The sequence below is a fragment of the Mus caroli genome, chromosome 17 (assembly GCF_900094665.2).
Source record: "Mus caroli chromosome 17, CAROLI_EIJ_v1.1, whole genome shotgun sequence".
Lineage (NCBI taxonomy): Eukaryota > Metazoa > Chordata > Mammalia > Rodentia > Muridae > Mus > Mus caroli.
Window position 1 is genome coordinate 81743375 of NC_034586.1, and position 18350 is coordinate 81761724.

Sequence of the window (18350 nt, forward strand, 5' to 3'; positions counted from 1 at the left end):
CGCCTTGAGAGTGCATGGGCTCTGTGGGTTACACCAGCAGTTCAGTCTACGATCTTCAGAGCAGCAGCATAAGCAGCAGCTACAGCCCTGATGAGAATGCACTCTATCAGGCCCCACCTACCATACACTGACCCAGAAACTCTAAGCGAGGCCTGGCTATCCTGCCTTAGAGAAACGAGGCAAACCCAGCAGAACAGCAGCGAGCAACCCTAGAGAACACGGAAAGGCAGAGCGGGAGACTCAGTCTTTACTTTACAGTGTCCCCTTTACTTACTTATTCGTTGACTTAAGTAAAGCAGATATGTATTTACTAAGGGAAAGTAAGAAAGAACGCACAGAGAGGGAGGGAGGGGCCCTAGGGAGAAATACCATAACAATTTTAATGTTGACTTTTACTTTGTAAAGAGCTACTGCTTTGTGATTTATGATTTAGCATTGACTCATTTAAATTATTTGAGATAGAAGCTAATATTATCATTTTCTACACACGAAAACTTGAGCTCAAGAAGTACACTGTCCCAAGTCCCACTAGCTGTATTACCTCTTCAAAAATGCAATTTCTAAGCAAAGCAAAAGATTTATCAGGCAAAAGTACAAAGTACTTGTGATGGTTTATATATCCTTGGACCAGGGAGTGGCACCATCTGGAGGTGTGGCCTTGTTGGAATAGGTGTAACCTGGTTGGAATGGGTGTGTCACTGTGGGTGTGGGCATAAGATCCTCGCCCTGGTTGCCTGGAAGTCAGTCTTCCACTAGCAGCCTTTGGATGAAGACATAGAACTCTCAGCTTCTCCTGTGCCATGCCTGCCTGGATACTGTCACACTCCCTCTTTGATGATAATGGACTGAACCTCTGAACCTGTAAGCCAGCCCCAATTAAATGTTGTTTTTTATAGGACTTGCCTTGGTCATGGTGTCTGTTCACAGCAGTAAAACCCTAACTAAGACAGTACTTAAACTGTCTCCTCTCTCCTGAGCACATGCAGGACAGAGTGTCTGCACACTGCCCTCTAGCTGCTAGAAACATCCAGAAAGATGCCTTCTTGTCCCCAGTGTCCCAGTGATCTCTTACAGGGAAAACTCCCCTCTGCTCAGTGAGAAAGAAAACATCTGGGCATCAGCAAATCCACTGCCACTTTAATCACCCAGCAACACCTGCACTTTTAAAAGAGCTAACCTCCAGTTCAATGACTCGCTAATGAATAGAAGAGAATTTTCTGTTCAGTCAGAATCATCCCCAAGCAGCCACCTAAACAGCTCCTTTCTGAAAAGTTGCTGACTCTGTCTACCACCTGACCCAAAGAATTGATTATGTCACTATGTCACATAAAACGCTTATGTAAAGACGTAAGTGGGGACAATATACACTGGCAGAAATCAGAAAAGAGGAAAGAGGTATGAAGGGGAGGCTGCTGTTCTTCACAGCCCAGAAGTTGTTTGGTCACACTTCTGGACATCCTGGGCAACTGCACATATGTCTGTAATACATCAAAGTTTGCTGATGGCTTAAAGCCTCTAACAACTCTACCAACTAGGTTATAATAACTAAAAAATAAATAAAAAGCAACATTTTAATTTAGTTCATGTCTCCCAGAGCAAACAGGCTACATCTACACTTAGTGCAGAGCGGCAGTGAGGCTGCCAGCTCAGACACTGGCTCCCTTTCCACTTCGTTCCGACTTCTGCCTTCCTGGACATAGCTGTTTCACCTACATCGTCTCTTACTGTCTCTCGAAACAAAGGGGAAGAGCTAACAAAAAGGCTCTGCTTGCTTTTCTCCCTAATTTAGGAAAGGTTACTTAGACCCACAAAGCCACTGCACCTGCCCAGGCTCATCCTTAAAATAAAGAAACCGTATCACAGCAATCACAACTTCAGCACGGTTTAATCCCAACTGACTGTGCTGCTTGCTTTTCAGTTTTTACTAACATACTTACGTGGGACATCAGGGGCTTTAACCAGGACAAACTTCCCATAGCAACCATACATTCACAGTTTGGGAGACAGATGAAAATGGATACATTGCTTCCGCTGAAGAGAGCATCCTCAGCTGCTGGCCAGGAATTACACACAAACTATGTTCATAGGTAAAGTCTAAACACTAAACAAGCATAGGCTGTGCAGTGTGCAGTCTGCCCTCTTCACACAGGATGATGAGGTTCCTGAAAAGCTAACCTCAACAGAAGACCAGAAGGCCAAGGCAGGGGTTAGCAGGGCCATGGGAAAGAGCCAGCCTATGGGATCCTATACTGAACTGGCCGTCAGAAATGTGTAAGTTTTAGATGGGTTCTCTTTAGCTCCTATTATGAAAACAAGACTGCTTCTGTCTGCTCTGCTGACTATAACTAACTTTTTAGATTTCCCAGTTACTTCTTCAAATGTGCCGTAATAATAAAGATAAACACTAACGCGTGTGCTCTGGAGCCTAGTTCATAAATGAACGGCAAAGATTGTTACCTTTCATCATTTACAGACCTGTAAACAAACAACTGTGAGCCCAGTCTTCACCAAGATTCATAGCTTTACATTCTTCACAGCTGTCTCTTGCCATACTACCTTAAAGACACATGATCTCATCAAAAGCTCAACCCTGAAGGACACTGTTTTAGGTAGCTGACTTACAGGACTCTCACAGAACTCCCCTCCCCCTGCTCTCATACACACACACACACACACACACATACACACACACAAACACTCTACTAAACAAATGTAACATTATTTTTAAAAAGAAAGGGTTTTTTCCCCTTGTATCCCTTGTAATCTGGAGAAAAATTCTAGGGTTGGGCTATATTCCTCTTTTTGTCCATGACAAAGAGTAGGGGACAGAGCATAAAGCAAAGTGCCTGGAGAAGGCAGCCCTGCACTATGAAAAACGGATTATGTCTGGAAGCTCAGAGGGTTTCAAACTTTGAAACTCCTCTATTCCTCCTGATTACTGCCAGCAGCCAGAGGTGGAGCCACCTTAGTGTAGCGGCACTAATAAAGGGCAAGGCGAGGGAGCTGACACATGCCCACCACCCTGCAGCTCTGAGCCAAGGGTGAAGGTTAAAGAGAATCTGAAGAGTGACTTCCATGTGGGCAGCCTGTGACCTGCCTGATCTGTGAAAACAGCGCTCCTGGATCTGAAAGCAAAGGAAGACTTAGATAGCTGTTTACTGTGACTGGTCTTTGAACCTTGTGGGTTCTTTTTATCATCCTTTTTCTCACCTCCTATCACTAGTGATGAGAGAGAAAGAAGGGCAAGAGGGAGGAGAGGGAGAGAAAGAGATCCCTGAATCTATTTTCTTTCCTTTTGTTTCTTCTTTGAGCATAGCTACTAACAAACCACGACCAACCTCCCTAAACGACCAACCGACCCCAACTTCACTTATCAGGGCTCTATCATTTATATACTCTCTGAAAAGTTCCCAGAATTCCAAATGTCACATGATTGCAGAAACTATCTACAGCTAGCAAAAATCATGCCTTGGCTAGAGCATGAGGCAAATCACAGTCAGCTGCTGCAGACAGTGCACACCTGGGATTAATACAAAACTCATTCTTATAATAGCTCTATGTTTTTTAAAGAAACCAAAATTCTAGAACTCTCACTACAATTTAAACTGTTTCTCAATGACTCTCTGCTTAAAAAAAATAAAATAAAATAAAATAAAAAACAAAAAGAGAGAGCTATAAGACAGCATTCTTTAGTGTGCCAAAGAGAAGAAACATAACAACTCAAAACTACTAGTGACAAACTCTAGGTAACAGAAAAAGCAGCATGGCCTAAAACAAGGCCCTCTGAACAGCAAAGATGTCACAGAGTCCCAGTCTTAGAACCCCCAGAAGTCCTGGGCTCTATAACAGCAATTTATAGCAAAGGAGAGGACAGGTAGGTCAGAAGGTCACGGGGGTGTAGCCTGAACTGGCCCAGAATGTGTTGGAGCACACGAAGTTAAGGCTCGCTGCTCATAGCCAGCCTGCTAGTCTCCAGCCTGCTAGTCTCCTCTGCCACACCCCATGCAGCTACAAAGGTGGTTAGGCAGAGGGACAGGAATGGAAAGCTGGGAGAGATCAAGTTATAATTCTTAAAGAATTTGTCTTCGAAACATTCCTGGGTCTTATTCCTAATATACTTGATGCACGAGTAGCCAATGACCTAATCATGTATGGAGAATACAATCTGCACTCAAAATTAAAATGTAGCAGTGAGCCTTTAAGGGCCCCATCTGTTGGTGTGAAATATCTACACTGTGATGTACAGAAACAACCACCTTTCTTAACTGATGGGACAGCTCACACTAGCAGAAAAGAGCTGATGATGATAAGCCAGACTACAAATAGTATAGCCAAGAAAAGAAACAGATGTCAAAGCTTGATTCCAGAAATCACTGACAAACGGAAAGTTCCAAACTGCCAGCACGCCCCGTGGTGAGCACGGTGAACTCGCCAGTCCAGGACTCAAAGCACACAGGTGACACGAGGCTGTACTCACCTGTACTATGTCCCAGTTCATTTCTACCTCCTCTTTAATGTCGCTGGCACCGTCGGGAACCCTGGCCGGCCTCCCCTGAGGACATGACTCAGTCCTGATCCTCTTTACCGGGGACTGCCCAAACGTGAAGCTGTCCTCGCTCTCCTCCTTCTTGCACACGTTTCCACAGGCGCTTGTTGAGGGGGTCTCCACATTACTGCCTCCACCCTCCAAGGGGCTGGCTTGGCTGGTTTCCTCATCAACTTTCAACCTTTTTTTGGCCCTTGGAACTGGTTTTTTTTGCTTTTTTGCTGCAGTTTTAAGAGTCTTTGTCGTATGCAACTTGTGGCTTTTCTCTTCCAAATCGGCATCAACAATAGCCACCGGGCTGTTCTATAAAGTCACAAAGAGAAAGCATGAGAATTTCAAAATTAGAAACCAATTGCCCTGGTATGCTGCTCTGAAGTGAAAAAGAACAAATTATCAACGCATGCAACAACTTAAATGAATCTCAAAGGAACCATGTTAAGTTGAGACAGCCCCATCCCAAAGTTACACACTATAGGAGCACATTTACATAACCATCCAAGGCACAGAGGAGCTCACGGGGGTCGGAGATGCGTGGGTGAAGGAACATGATGATGTAGATATGCCAGGGCAATGTAAGAGGTCCTTTTGATAGTTACACAAACCCACACAGGTAATAAAACTGCACAGTGCTAAATACAAACACACACACACACACATAACACATGGAAAGCCAGAGCACTCTAAGTGAACAGAGGATTTTACCAATGGTAATATCCTGGTCGTTATACTTACATGAGACACTCCAATCTTACCACTGGAGGAAACCAGATAAAGAGTACCTAGAGCCCCTCCTGGTGTTTCTTACAACTGCATGTGGACGACTTATAAATAAAGTTTAATTTCACAAAACAAAGTAAATGATGCGTCTACATGTGCCAGAAAACCAAAAGTAAGCTGCAGCCACGGCTGGAGATGCAGCACAAGTTGGAGAGTGTGCTTGCCCGAGCAGATGCAAAACCCTGGTCTGATCCCAGCGCCTCATGAAGACCAGGCATGGTAACTCACGCCTGTAAGCCCAGAACCTGGAAGGTGGAGGCGAGTGGGCTGGAAAGTCAAGCTTACCCTCAGTTACACAGCCAGCCTGTGCCACATGAGACCTGACTTAAAAATATAAATAAATTCAGAAATTGACAAACAAATATAATAAAAACCAAACCAACCAATCAGAGGGAGAAGAAACGCATCTACATGCTTGTGAAATTCAGAAGACTACACTCCTACCTGCTCAGACAGGAGGCAGAGGACTGGACACAGAGCAACAGCAGCCAAATGCATGAGGCTTTCTTTTGTTCCGCTTTTTGAGATAGGGTCTCATGCTATAGCCCTGGCTTCCTAGAACTCACTGTGGAGCCCAGACTAACTTTGAACTCAGAGCAATTCTCCTGCCTCAGCTTCCCAAGTGCTAGGATAACAGATGTATGGCACCATGACATCCTTTTCTTTGAGAGGAAGCTGCTCAGGAGCCTACACAGGTACCCAGGAAGCAATCTCTGCTCCTTGTCAATGTCACTTTACCTGATGGTCATCTTAGCACTCAAGATAGTGGCAATAATGCAAAGAGCTGCCCTTGAGAAGTTTGCAGTCACAGGCTGGCTTGTCCATCCCTCAAGTGACACAGGCGGCACAAACACAGCTCCCAATAATGTTTCAGTCAAAATTAAACTTCTATCAGGGATTTCTCAAGAATGACTGAGGATGAGCACTGAGAGCCACATTAAGGACCCTTCCTAGCCCAACGCCAGCTACCACATGTGTACATGAAACACACAGTAACACCCTCTGAGCAGTACACCTGCTCAAAACATAATGGATCCAAGCAGAGACAGGAAGATACAATGGCAAGGTCTACAATTCACAATCTAATCAAATGAACTGGCATAACTAAAGAATGTGTCCATCTTAAAGGAAGCTGTCTAAGAGAAAGAAAAGGAATGCACAAAAGACCAAGTATGATCAGCCTTCTTCTACCTATAATAAGACAAAGGAAAAAAAAAAAAATCAACAAATAGACTCTGAATGTTTCAGCCCCAGTAACCAGAGAGCCTGCTGGGAGATGACTGCTGCAGACTATCTTAACTCCACACCATTACAACCTGCAAGTGTCACTGTGATGACCATAGCCAAGACCACAGGAGGCAATCAATAAGCCCACATTGATCTGTCTAATTTCTATTCTCGGCCCATACTCATCAAGCAAGTTTCTAACTATTTAATTTCCTACTTCAGCCTCTGAGAAGAAAAGTGCTGCCCCTAAAAGCTTCAAGTGATGCTTGTTTCTAAGGATTGCTTATTAAACCAGCACTCTGTGGATACACATCGCTCTGGCAAGCATGGTTGATATAAAAGTACCCCTGAGAGGTATACTGGCTTTTGAAGTGCTGACTCAGAAGCCCAGCCCCATCACTCACTATCTGTGTTCCAGGAGAGTCACTTAACACTCCCTGCCTCAGCTTTCCTATCTGTAAAATCAGGATGGCAACTACAGCACTCCCAGTGGCCGTACCCATCCCGTGAGATCTTCAGGGGGAAATACTGAGTGTGCTGCTTGGATAACAATACACACAGATATTTGCTGACACCACCATCCAAACTACCACTTCCACACCTAGCCCACCTCCTCAGAGAAGAGAACAGTTGCTGCAGTAGTTAAGTATTCCTGAGACTGTGACCAGGGATACCAGTGCCCTGAAGTTTGTGTCATTTACATGTTCTGTCCCGCTCCCTGTAAGGAGAAAGAAACAGTCCCTCCCATGTGAAAAGCACTGGGTCTTCCCCACATCTAGAGAGCAACACCACCTACCAACTCCTCCTTAACAGCCACATCTTTTGATTCGTCATCCACCTGTTGGGAGCTCTTCTTCGCCCTGGGCCCCTGCTTCCGTTTGGATCTCTTGGAAGCAGGCTGTCTACGATTTCTGGGAACTTTCTTCTGAGGTTCCCAAATGCTGTCGTCCTTGTTCTCTTCTTCAGAGCCAGATGACCTAGAAGCGGATCAACAGAAGAACTTCCAGGAGAAAACAAAAGCATGCTTCATAAATGATAGCTGGAAATATGCAATATAAAAGGAGTGATATGACCACAGAACATAAACAATTAGTGCTAAGAAGTGAACAGGTGATGGGGGACCCAGAGAAGTGCCTTCTTCCTACAACACACACTCTTCACAGGTCTGCTCTCCTTCTCTGACCTGACGAGCATAACACCTACTGTCAGGACACAGAAAATCCATCATTACCTTAAGTAACTTACTGGGTCATGTCACCCCACTGTGAGCCTTTCGATCTTAACAGTAAAAAGCACTCACGTTCCTGAATGCCGACCAAATCCATTTCAAATGTACTAAGTTATTCAAACCAATGAAAGGACTGAGAAAGAGTTTTTTAAACACCCCACACTGCATAAAAACCAAGCCAGCACCAAGACCCTCAACTATTTTATTGACCTCCTTTTCCTTTCACATAGACCTATGCACCAGAATAGACTGAAAACCTACACTGCCTTTCTGACCAAGAATCAAACTCCCAAAAGAGCAGAGGAAGCAAGCGCATCTGGGCCTCTGTTTCCCCACCCCCCCCGCCCCCAAGGAGGTCAGTGCGTGGGAGAAGAACCTGAGCTGAGTCGGTGAAGCTTTCTGAGCTCTCAGGCCTGCTGACAGGCCACAACCAGACTGGGTGACTTCTCAGCTGAACTATGTCCCAGGAAAACATAATGATGGCGGGGCAAACCACTGACATCATCAAAAAGTTCTTCTCAGAGCTGGTAAGCAGCCTGAGACTAGCAAAACGAAATCAATCAAAAATCACTAAAACAGTGGATCCAAAGGGAACCATAACCTAAAACCCGGGTTCTACCGGATATCCCATGGAGTGCTTGGGAGTCTAAGGGCAGGAGGATTACAAGTTCTGCCTATGTTTACCCCTACTCTGCATACGGACAAGCATGCGCACACGCGCACACACACATATGCACACACGCACACACAAGCACATGCACAGAGGAGGAAGGGGAGGAAAGAGAATAAAGGAAAGGGGAGAAGAGGGAAAGAAAAAGAGGAATAAGGAAGAAAGAAGGGGAGGAGGAAAAAGGAAAAGGCAAGGGGAAGACAGAGAAACTTAGGGTCTCCTCCTTTGTCAATTGAACAAGGCATCTTCCTACCCAACCATCTAATCACCCATCAAGAAAACAGCTAACTAACATTTTACATGGGAATGTGGCTAAAAACACAAGGTTTTGTTTTGTTTTGTCTTGTCTTGTTTTCATTATTATGAAGAAAACCCAAGCACTCAAAATCACTTGTCACACAGGAAGGGGCTCAAGGCAGCTATCAACACTCATCCCCGCATCCCAGAAGAGCACAGGAGTGCCTGGCAATGGTCCTACAAAGCTCACCTTCCTTAGGCCTCTCTTCAGTCCTTTTGACCCTCTCCGCTCTCCCCAACCTCGATATGTTGACAGCTCCAGAGTCTTAGTCCTCAGGACTCTCTAGTTTACGCCTTACCCTCTAAGGCTCAATGTTACATCTGCAGGTGTTCTTTCCCCTTGGAGATCTGTGTTCAGCTAGATGTCTAGCAATCACCAACAACTTGCCAACAACAAGACAGACCTCTTGGTTCTAATGCTCCTGTCTATTCCTCTGGTCTACAGAAAGCCCATAACCACCACGTCCTTTCCATTCTACCTTCAAGAGTCTATCCAAACTGGACTAGTTCTCACCTTTCTCACCCCTACACCAACCTCCCTGCTTCACCCTCACACTTGAGTCTGTTACACACCAAGAACCCATAAAGATGCTTTACAAATATAAGCCAGATCAGGTCAGATCAGGTCGCTGTCCACAGCACTCCAGTAGCTTCCCAACTCACTTCTAATGAAGTCCTAGCGCTTCCTCATAGAGCCTAAAATCCCACCAATCACAGTCTTATTTCCTGTCACTCTCTGACATGATGGCTCCAATCTGGCCATGCTGTTCTTGCTACTCCCCAGACACAATTCACTGCTGCCTCAGGGTCTGTGTGTTTGCTGCTTTCTTATTTGTAACCTAATCTAAGTTCTTATTTGTGAGCTTTGTGTCACTACACTGACACAAACGGACATAATTTAACTTAATAAATGGTTTATTTATCTTAGAGGTTCAGTTTCAAAAGCAGGTAGCCCCATTGGCTTGAGCCTCTGATGAAGACAGTAGGTGGCAAAGGCAGGCATCTGTACTGAAACACATTCACATCTTGAGGCAGGAACAAAGAGAAGACAGGCCAAGGCGCTACAATTCTCTTGGAAGAGCTTGCCTGGAGTGACCTAAGAGCTTTAGACTAGCCCCTAACTCTGTAACATCCCACCACCTCCCAATAACTACCCTAGTAACAATCTTTCCGACAACTATCCAAACTACAGCAACTAGTCAACCTCAGGTGGGTCTCTCGGTGTATCCTCCAAAGAGCACCGTGACTGTTCTTTCCAAAACGCCCCCTCCCACGGCCATACAGTATGCTCCCTAACCCCTGACCTGCTTTCATTTTATCTTATATTACTATTATGGCCTAACATTAATCACTTGTTTTCTCAATAAATGTCAGAGGCATATGTTATATGGTACTCTATAGCAAAGATTTTCAACTGAGGATGATTTTGAGCCTCTGAGACATTTGGCATTATCTAAAGACATTTTTGGTTGTCATATCAAGAACTGTTGCCACATTTAGGAGAGGCCACAGATGCCACTAAATGTCCTATAAAGCATCAGGCAGCCCCCAAAACAAAAGGTGACCCTATACACAGTAGCAATGCTAAATGGGTTAAGAGCTACAGTCTAGGGGCTGTAGAGATGGCTCAGCAGTTAAAACACTGGCTGCTCTTCCGGAGGACCTGGGTTCAATTCCCAGCACCCACATGACAGCTCACAACCATCTGCAACTCAAGTTCCTCAGGATCCAACACACTTACACAGACATTCAGACAAAACACCAACGCACATGAAAAATAGCATAAAAAGGAGAGAGCTCTGCTCTAAAGCAGTGTAAACAACAGCTGCCCTCTTTCACCTGTGCAGGGTCAACATTACATAACCTGTTAGCTGCTTTCTCTCTCTTGGATCATGGCACAAGTATAACAGAGAGTTGTTACATAGAGCAAGGACAAGGACACACAAGCCTTCCACCCAAATGACTTAAGTGTCTACGGGACAGACCACATTACTCTTAAAATAGTCACCATTCCCCCAACAACATATGACACTAATATACTTACAACTCAGAGAGGAAAGAGCATTCATCTTTGGGTTCTGCATTCTCGGCCTGTATTTTCGTTCTTTTGCGCAATGAGGGCATCTGGGAAAAAACGGAACACAAATCAGAGTCCGCATGACATGAGTAGGTTTATCATTTCGTCCATTCAAAACTAACACTCCAAAGCTCTGCTGTCAGAAATGCCATAGAGGGGAGAAAAATATATGGCTCATTCGCAAGCCCAAACACTGGCTCCCCACAGGATATAACCTGCTGATCAGAAGAGAACCCTTCCAATGTTCAAATACCTTATGACGCCGAGACCATCTCTTGAAAAAGACAAGCCCCTCCAGGGCAGTCAGTAAGTCTGCTTTAGAATTAAAGGTTGGAGTATTCTGCAAGTATTATTTTATAGTGATCCTGCCAGTCAACAGATTACAAAGATATTTATTGTACTATTTCTCAAATATAAGAAATGTTTTCTCTTCCATATCTTTTCATAACATTAAAGTGTCTTCACAAAGTTAGGAGTCAATCAAATGCCAATCAACTTAGCCAGCAATGACTTAGGAATAATCTATACTCCTAAAACAAAGCAAACATCCTCTTGCAATATCAATGATTAGCCACTATGCCACTAAAAATATTTACCATAGTCAAAGGCTCGGCATAAGACAAATGACAAGAGGAATCACATAATACAACAAGATAGTAAGTTTATCGAAACTGATAACATTTATTACCTAAAGAATGTCAAAACAATAAAGAATGCATTAGACTAGCATGTTCAGAACAAGTCTCTGGACTAGAGGAATATTGTAAACCTTGGCTCTAACACACTTAAAAAAGGAGGTAATACCTCACAGAAATACTTAAGCAGTTGTCACAAAGAGGAGCCTGATGTCCCAGTATCTCTGTCCTGTGAGTGCAAAACTGAGGGAGATTGTGTGTAGAAGGAAACAAAGGCCAGCAGGAGAACAGTCTCTTAGCAGCAGACAGGACAGGACAGGTTATGGGAAGAGGAAAATATGGTTTCATATGAACAGTTTGCCATTGTAAAATTAAAATGTAAAAAAAAAAAGGGCTGAATAGGAAATGTGGCACACCTTTCTTTAACCCTAGCATTAGGGAGGCAGAGGCAGGAGGATCTCGAAGAGTTCCAGCCAGGTTGGTCTACGTAGTAAGATCCTATGTATAGATAAATAAGTCAATAAGTAAGAAGTTGGTGGTTGACACAGTGCTAATTCAAACCAGGTCAGGGAAAAACTTGCCTTCACTCTGTAAACGGAAGAGAGACAACTAGCTGCTCCTCTGAAGTGATTTACACACAGGCCTTCCTTGAGAGCAAACCCATGTTCTAGGAAAGATTTAAACTACAAAAAAAAACAAAACTTTGAAAGTTCTACAGAAAGCAAAGGCGGGTTGTCTTCAGAGCATTGAACAAGAGCAGAACATGCAACTGTCCCTAGCCATGACTCAAAACTCACAGTGAAAACATTAACATGTTATTAGGTAAGTCCCAAACATCTGAGACCAAGTCAATTTATCCTTCAGTCTCCTTCATTTTTTTTAAGTTAGGAAGGAAGGAAAAAAAGGACAGACAGACAAACAGAACAAAATGAATGAAAAGAAAGGACACGTGGACAAGAAAAGTGAGTGCTAAAATTTTTAGGACCAAGGTTGAGGGATCTGGGGTTGGGTATACTCTGCCACAAAAGGATTTTTCTAGGTGAACTAGCCCACATGTTAAGATGCACCCAACCCACAAAGATACTGGTGCGCACCAATATTTAAAAGGGGGAAACAGCATTTAAACTTCTAGGGTAGTAGTTCTCAACCTTCTTAATGCTGAGTCTCTTTAAAACAATTCCTCACGTTGGGATGACCCCAACCACATAATTATTTTCGCTGCTGCTTCATAACTGTAATTTTGCTACTGCTGTGAGTCGTAAATATCTGATATGTAGGGTTTCTGATATTCCACCCCAGTGAAAGGATTATTGTTCAACCCACAGTTGAGAGCCACTGTTCTAGGAGAAAAAAAAGAGACAACTCTAGAGGCATCTAAATGTTTCCCTGAGGGGATTTTTAAAAAGATGCTTCAAATGTCGGCAGACCCTCAAGAGATACAACAAAACAAAGAACAACAAGCCATCTAGCAGGACAGCAGCTAGCCTTCGCTAGGAGAGAGAGAGAGAGAGAGCCCTGCTGTGTTTTTATGAATGAGCATCTTGAGACTCCATGGGATGGAAAGGTTTGCTCCAACAATAGGGGTGTGAGGCAAAGTCCTACAACTGAGAGCCACAGGTACCAAGGCTCGCCCTGCGCCTCCCTGCGCACAGGAGAACGACAAGCTGCCACGTGGGAAGGAAGACTGAGGAAAGTTGCTCAGAGTTCTCAATCATCCTTTCCCTCCATGGCTCGAGCGCCTCCTCTGTGCCCAGGGCACCTCTGAGGAAGGCGCGTGATCCCGCGCGCCACGACTGACAGCGATTCCTCCCTCAGCTCCGATTCTTCCGGGTGAAACAAAACAAAACAAAACCAAAGTCGCCCTGGCTTTCTCACGCCTGCCATGCGCGCTACCAGCCGGTTCAGAGGAAGCGCTATGGTGACAGTGCTGAGAATGTACAGTGTAGACTGTGACAGACCGCTGGTGCTAAAAGACAGAAAATCTTCATTTTAAAAAAAAATTCTTCTTTCCCAAACGAGCACTCATAAATACCGCGGCCGAAATGCGAAAACGGCCGGCCCGGAAGCATTGCCGCTACGGCGGACACAAAGCTCACCTTCGGGCTTGGCGAATCTGGAGAAGAGAGTTCTGCTGAGGAACCTTCCGGTTCCCGCCGGAAGTTTTTCAAACGCCGGAAGTCCCGCCTTACTTTACTGGAGCCACACTACCGGGGCGGGGCGGGGCGGGACAGGGGTCAGGGCGAGGCGGAGCTTGAGAGGGTCCGGTCCAGGAGTGTGGGCGGGGCGCGGGCGGGGCGATCGCGGGAGGGGGCGGAGCGACCGCGGGAGGGGAGGGGCGGCTAGGAGAGAGACTGCTCCTCTGGTCCAAAAGGAATTTGTGTAAGTCGTTACCCTAGGGGAGGGGCAGAGATTTGGCAAATATGTGTCCGCCTCTATATTTCCACTTTTCTGACAGACCTCTCTTGGACTACTTTACACGCTTTTCACCCATCCTTTCATTTTGTGTTTTGGATTGGTTTTTGTTGTTTTGTTTTTTGAAAAAGACTTACTCTGTAGCCCAGCTCAGTCTGAGTTCGCCACGTTGCCCCCGCTGCGTTGTATTTTTAGGCCACAAAACCTAGCTCGTCCCTTTTATTTTTCCTTCTCCCTCCACCCTACCACGCTATGAAAGTGTCTGAATTTTTCCGCCTTTGCTAAGTCCTTATTCATCCCATGGGAACCTTACTTAATGAGAGATGTTAGCTAGAGTCATCAGTCTCTTCCTCCAGTCTCAGGCAGTTTGATAGACTGCCAAGCAGATCCATTTGGAAGCCGAGGCCGCTTAGATACTTCCTAGAAGATTTATGCAAATTGCTCTTTGCCTTTAAACCGGGTTTCCCTGGGTCCCATCTCCAACTCACAGTACCTGTTAAGATACCCAGAACACTGAAAATAATAGTCACTGGGTCATTAACTCGAGAAAATGCAGCTCTCCTGGAGAATCAGAAACCATCTCATATTCAGAGTCCCGAAAAGTGCGGTGAGCACAATCCTGGTAAACGAGCCTAGGCACAGTTTCCTTTACATGCAGTGCCGGATTTTCCTTGTTCAGAGCTGATAAAGCACTCATACTTGTCAAGTAAGATGATAAACCAGGTTGGACCCCGGGAGCCCATGTAAAGAGAGCCAACTCCACAAAGTTGTCTCCTGACCCAAAAATAGCCTCTACCTTTTGATTAAATTGGGCTTAAATAACCCTTGTCCACAAGGAGACAGGTTTTTGTTTAACTTTTGTTTTGTTTTGTCTCTTTTGGTCACATCAAATGCCTAAGCTGTTGCACAGTCAGCTCATAGTGAATAGAAGATCAAATTGTATACCCCAAACCACAGAAAACTCCCATGCTGCTTTCTGAGTTTGGAAAAGGTCAAATCTTAAACCCGCTGTGATAACCTGAATCCTACCTTTCCCCCCTTCCCCCAATCATTCCAATTTTTAAATCTATAAATCATTCTCCAGAAATTCTTTCCATTTACATCTCAAAATCAGTTCCCAGAGGAAATTAAAAATTACTTATCTCTTTCCTTGCTATCATTTTTATCAGCCCCGAGAAACTCACAGAAACAATGTAAGAATAAGGTTTTAAACTAGAGAAACAAGACTTGTGAGTCTAGATTAGAATTTCATCTATCAAGCAGAACAGAACCTATAATCCCAGCTTGGGGGATAGAGGTACATCCTTATCTAAATAGTGAGTTGGAGGCCAACCTGGTCTATATAAGATTCCCTCTCACATGATTTCACAGATCAGAACCCACGGATTGACCGACAAGACAGCTCTGTGAGTCAAAGCGCTTGCCACTAAGTCTGAATGCTAGACTCCACATGGTGGGAAGAGAAAAACCAACTTCTTAAAGTTGTCCGCTGACCTACACATATGTCCACCCATACAGACACACAAAAAGATCTGTGTTGTTCAGGGTTCGCTAGAGTGACAGAACTTATAGAATGCCTCTATTTATTAAGGAAATTTATTGTGATGACTTGCAGTCTGTAGTCCAACTAAACCACAATGGGTCCGCTTTGGGTGGGAAGTCCAAGAATCTAGTGGTTGCTCAGTACCACACAACTAGTTGCTTGAGCTCATCTTCGGTAGAAGTAGATTCCAGCAGCTGTGCTGGCAAGTAAGCAAGTCGTCAAAGAGTTTTCCTTCTTCCAATGTCCTTCCACACCTCCAGCAGAAAGTGTAGCCCAGATGACAGTGTGTGCCACCACACCTGGATATGGAACCTGCTCTGTCCCAGGCTGACCTTGAACTCAGAGCTCTCCTTGCCTCGGTCTCCTGGGATTAAAGACGTGTACTACCTTGCCTGGGCCTAAGCTTTTCATGGCCACTATGCCTCAAGATCTCCATGCCAAGATCCAGGTCAGAAACTTGTGTCTTCCAGCCTCAAGGTCTGGATCACAGGTGTGCCCTCCAATTCTGGGTTGCAGTTCATGTCATGTCTGAAGCTCCTGACACGCAGAAGACAGGGCCTCCTTTAAAGCCTACTATACTTTAAAAAATGTAAGCAAACAATTTTGTCCTTAGTGTCAATCACTTAGAATGATGATTGGTTTTAGATTATCAACCTGACTGAGTTAACAGACACCCACCAGATGGAGAGGCTTTACCGCTCCGTGCCTGTCCCAAGGACACTGACATTTAAACTTATTAGATGAAGGGGGATTTCCATATGATGTGGCTGAGTGTTGTCCAGTTGTTTGAGAGCCTGAACAGAACAAAAAGGTGAAGGGAAGGGAGTACTCTGTGCTCTGCAGCTGGAACAGCCCTTTTATCCTGCCCTCAGATGCTGGACTCCAGAGAATCTACCCTTGGAATTCTGGGGCTTAGAACCAAATTTTGTTCTCCAGTTTCTCAGGTTAAATGCTGGGGCCTTTGTATTTAGAGTAAGCCACGCTTTCAGCTTCCCCAGTTGTCTAGACTGTAGATGAACTAGTGTGGGACAGCCTCCATAATTGTGTGAACCAATGCCTATGATAGATAGGCCCTGTCTGCCTATCTACCTGCCTATGTGTCAGTCATATCATAGCTTCTCTGTGTGTCAATCATATCGGCTCTGTTTCTCTGGAGAGACAAGACAACTATAAATCGTAATAATGGAAGAGTGCTTCAAGTGATATACTGTACAGATTGAAATGAAAGAGCAAGCAAAGGTAGGAGCAGTGTTTATAGTCTAGTATTTAAATAAGAAAACTGTTGTGGTTAATATTGCTCTGTGGTTAACATACTACTTAGAACATATAGTTCCCAAATAAAAGACACAAAAACCTTTGCATTTATAATAAACCTTCAAGCATTAGAGCTGGGCAGATCTCAACCCTCTGTGCTACTTTCCCTACTTCCCTGTCAGTGATCCTGAGATATCACTTGGCAGCTTCTGCGTGGGCCACTCCTGCTCCAACAGGCCAGCCCCTGTGGCCATGCACTCACCATCGATCGCCTACCCCATGACAACTTCTTTTTTCTTCTCCTCTCCTCTTCCTTTCATGGAACCTTTGCTCTGGCCCCTCTCTTCTGCCCATCCCAGGCTGTAGGCATCTTTATTAAATACATTTAACACAACAAAAGCTGGCATGCATGAAGATTTGCTTGGCCCGGAGCAATCAGATCTTGGGGTACAGAATTTAGCATTTGAATACAAAGAACACCAGACCATCTCCTACAGAAAGCTCCATTTTCTGTAGATTGGAACAAATTCATATTCTTTAATGTTGAAGCTAGCTATAGGAACCTGGGGCTTGTTACATGTTAAGATAGCAACCTCTTGTTTCATTTTCAGTGCTAAGGATTGAACCTAAGACCCCATCATGCATGTGTGACCAACATCACATTCCCAGTCCTAAGTTATCAATCAAGTTAAAGAGTAACTTTATGTGAAATTAGGCCTGTTCCAAGTCTAGAAATTTTGTCTATACTGCAGCTGAATAAACCAAAGAGGTTGTTCGTGTCACTCTTGAGCCTTAAAGTTCGATTTAGTTTGCCCTGGCCAGCTAACAAGAGTGAACCACGAAAGCCAACAGGAATTGATGCAAATTGCCCTGGATGCTACCCTCACTTACAGCCAACCACCATTGACTTGGATTCCATGTCTATTGAATTGGAAAACCATGGCCTTGTGAATCCCTCCTCTCCCCTGTAGTCACTGTTTTTACTGCTTGAGGCCCGACATCAATTCTACTTCTCAGGATTACTGAGATTAACTTTTTCCCACTTTAATACGACCTATGTGTGCACATAACCTTCAAAGTGGCTTTGGGAGATGGCTATTTGCTTGTATAAATACCATCAACAGGCACGGGTCAGCAGTGGTGTCTCAGTGACATGGCTGAGTCTTCTGGTCACTGCCTGTGGTCACCTCATCACGTTTGAGCAATCATGATAGCGTGACTTGTTAGCAAGTTGACACCAGTCCGGGTTTGTGCTCTTCCTCACACCCTCTCCCTGGATGATGCTTAAGGGTTCTTCTGGAAACAGGAATCTAATCGAACCAGAACAATGGATTACTTATTCCTTGCCTTGTGGCACAACTTCAGGGTAAAGAAGGCAGTGGGACAAAGTTGTCGAGCTCAGCTGTACTGAGTAAGGCTCTGGTTAGCATTCTCAGGAGACTGGTTATCTTAGGGTTTCACTGCTGTGAAGAGACACGATGACCACGGCAAAGGAAAACACTAAACTGGGCCTGGCTTACAATTTCAGAGGTTCAGTCCATTATCATCATGGAGGGAAGCATGGTAGCATCCAGGCAGACATGGTGCAGGAGGAGCCAAAAGTTCTACATCTTGATTTAAGGTAGCCAGTAGGAGACTGTCATCTGCAGGCACCCAGGAGGAGGGTCTCTTCCATAGTGGGTGG

At 44.7% G+C, this 18350-nt stretch overlaps 1 protein-coding gene across 4 annotated transcripts in view; it reads right to left on the reverse strand.

Annotated features, from left to right (window-relative positions):
• The window catches only part of Srbd1 (S1 RNA binding domain 1), a 165060-nt gene extending 151454 nt beyond the window's left edge, over positions 1–13606 (reverse strand). For 2 of the 4 annotated variants that reach the window (XM_029471564.1, XM_021186295.1), the window contains exons 1-4: positions 13554–13606; positions 10790–10869; positions 7347–7527; positions 4478–4849 (exon numbers count right to left, since the gene is read on the reverse strand). In XM_029471564.1, the coding sequence (XP_029327424.1) occupies positions 4478–4849; positions 7347–7527; positions 10790–10869 (633 nt within the window). In that variant the 5' untranslated portion in view covers positions 13554–13606. Of the gene's footprint in view, positions 1–4477; positions 4850–7346; positions 7528–10789; positions 10870–11075; positions 11374–11626; positions 12335–13553 lie in introns of those variants that run through there. The other 2 variants (XM_029471562.1, XM_029471563.1) reach the window with 2 other exon arrangements.
• Positions 13607–18350: the final 4744 nt, after the last annotated feature.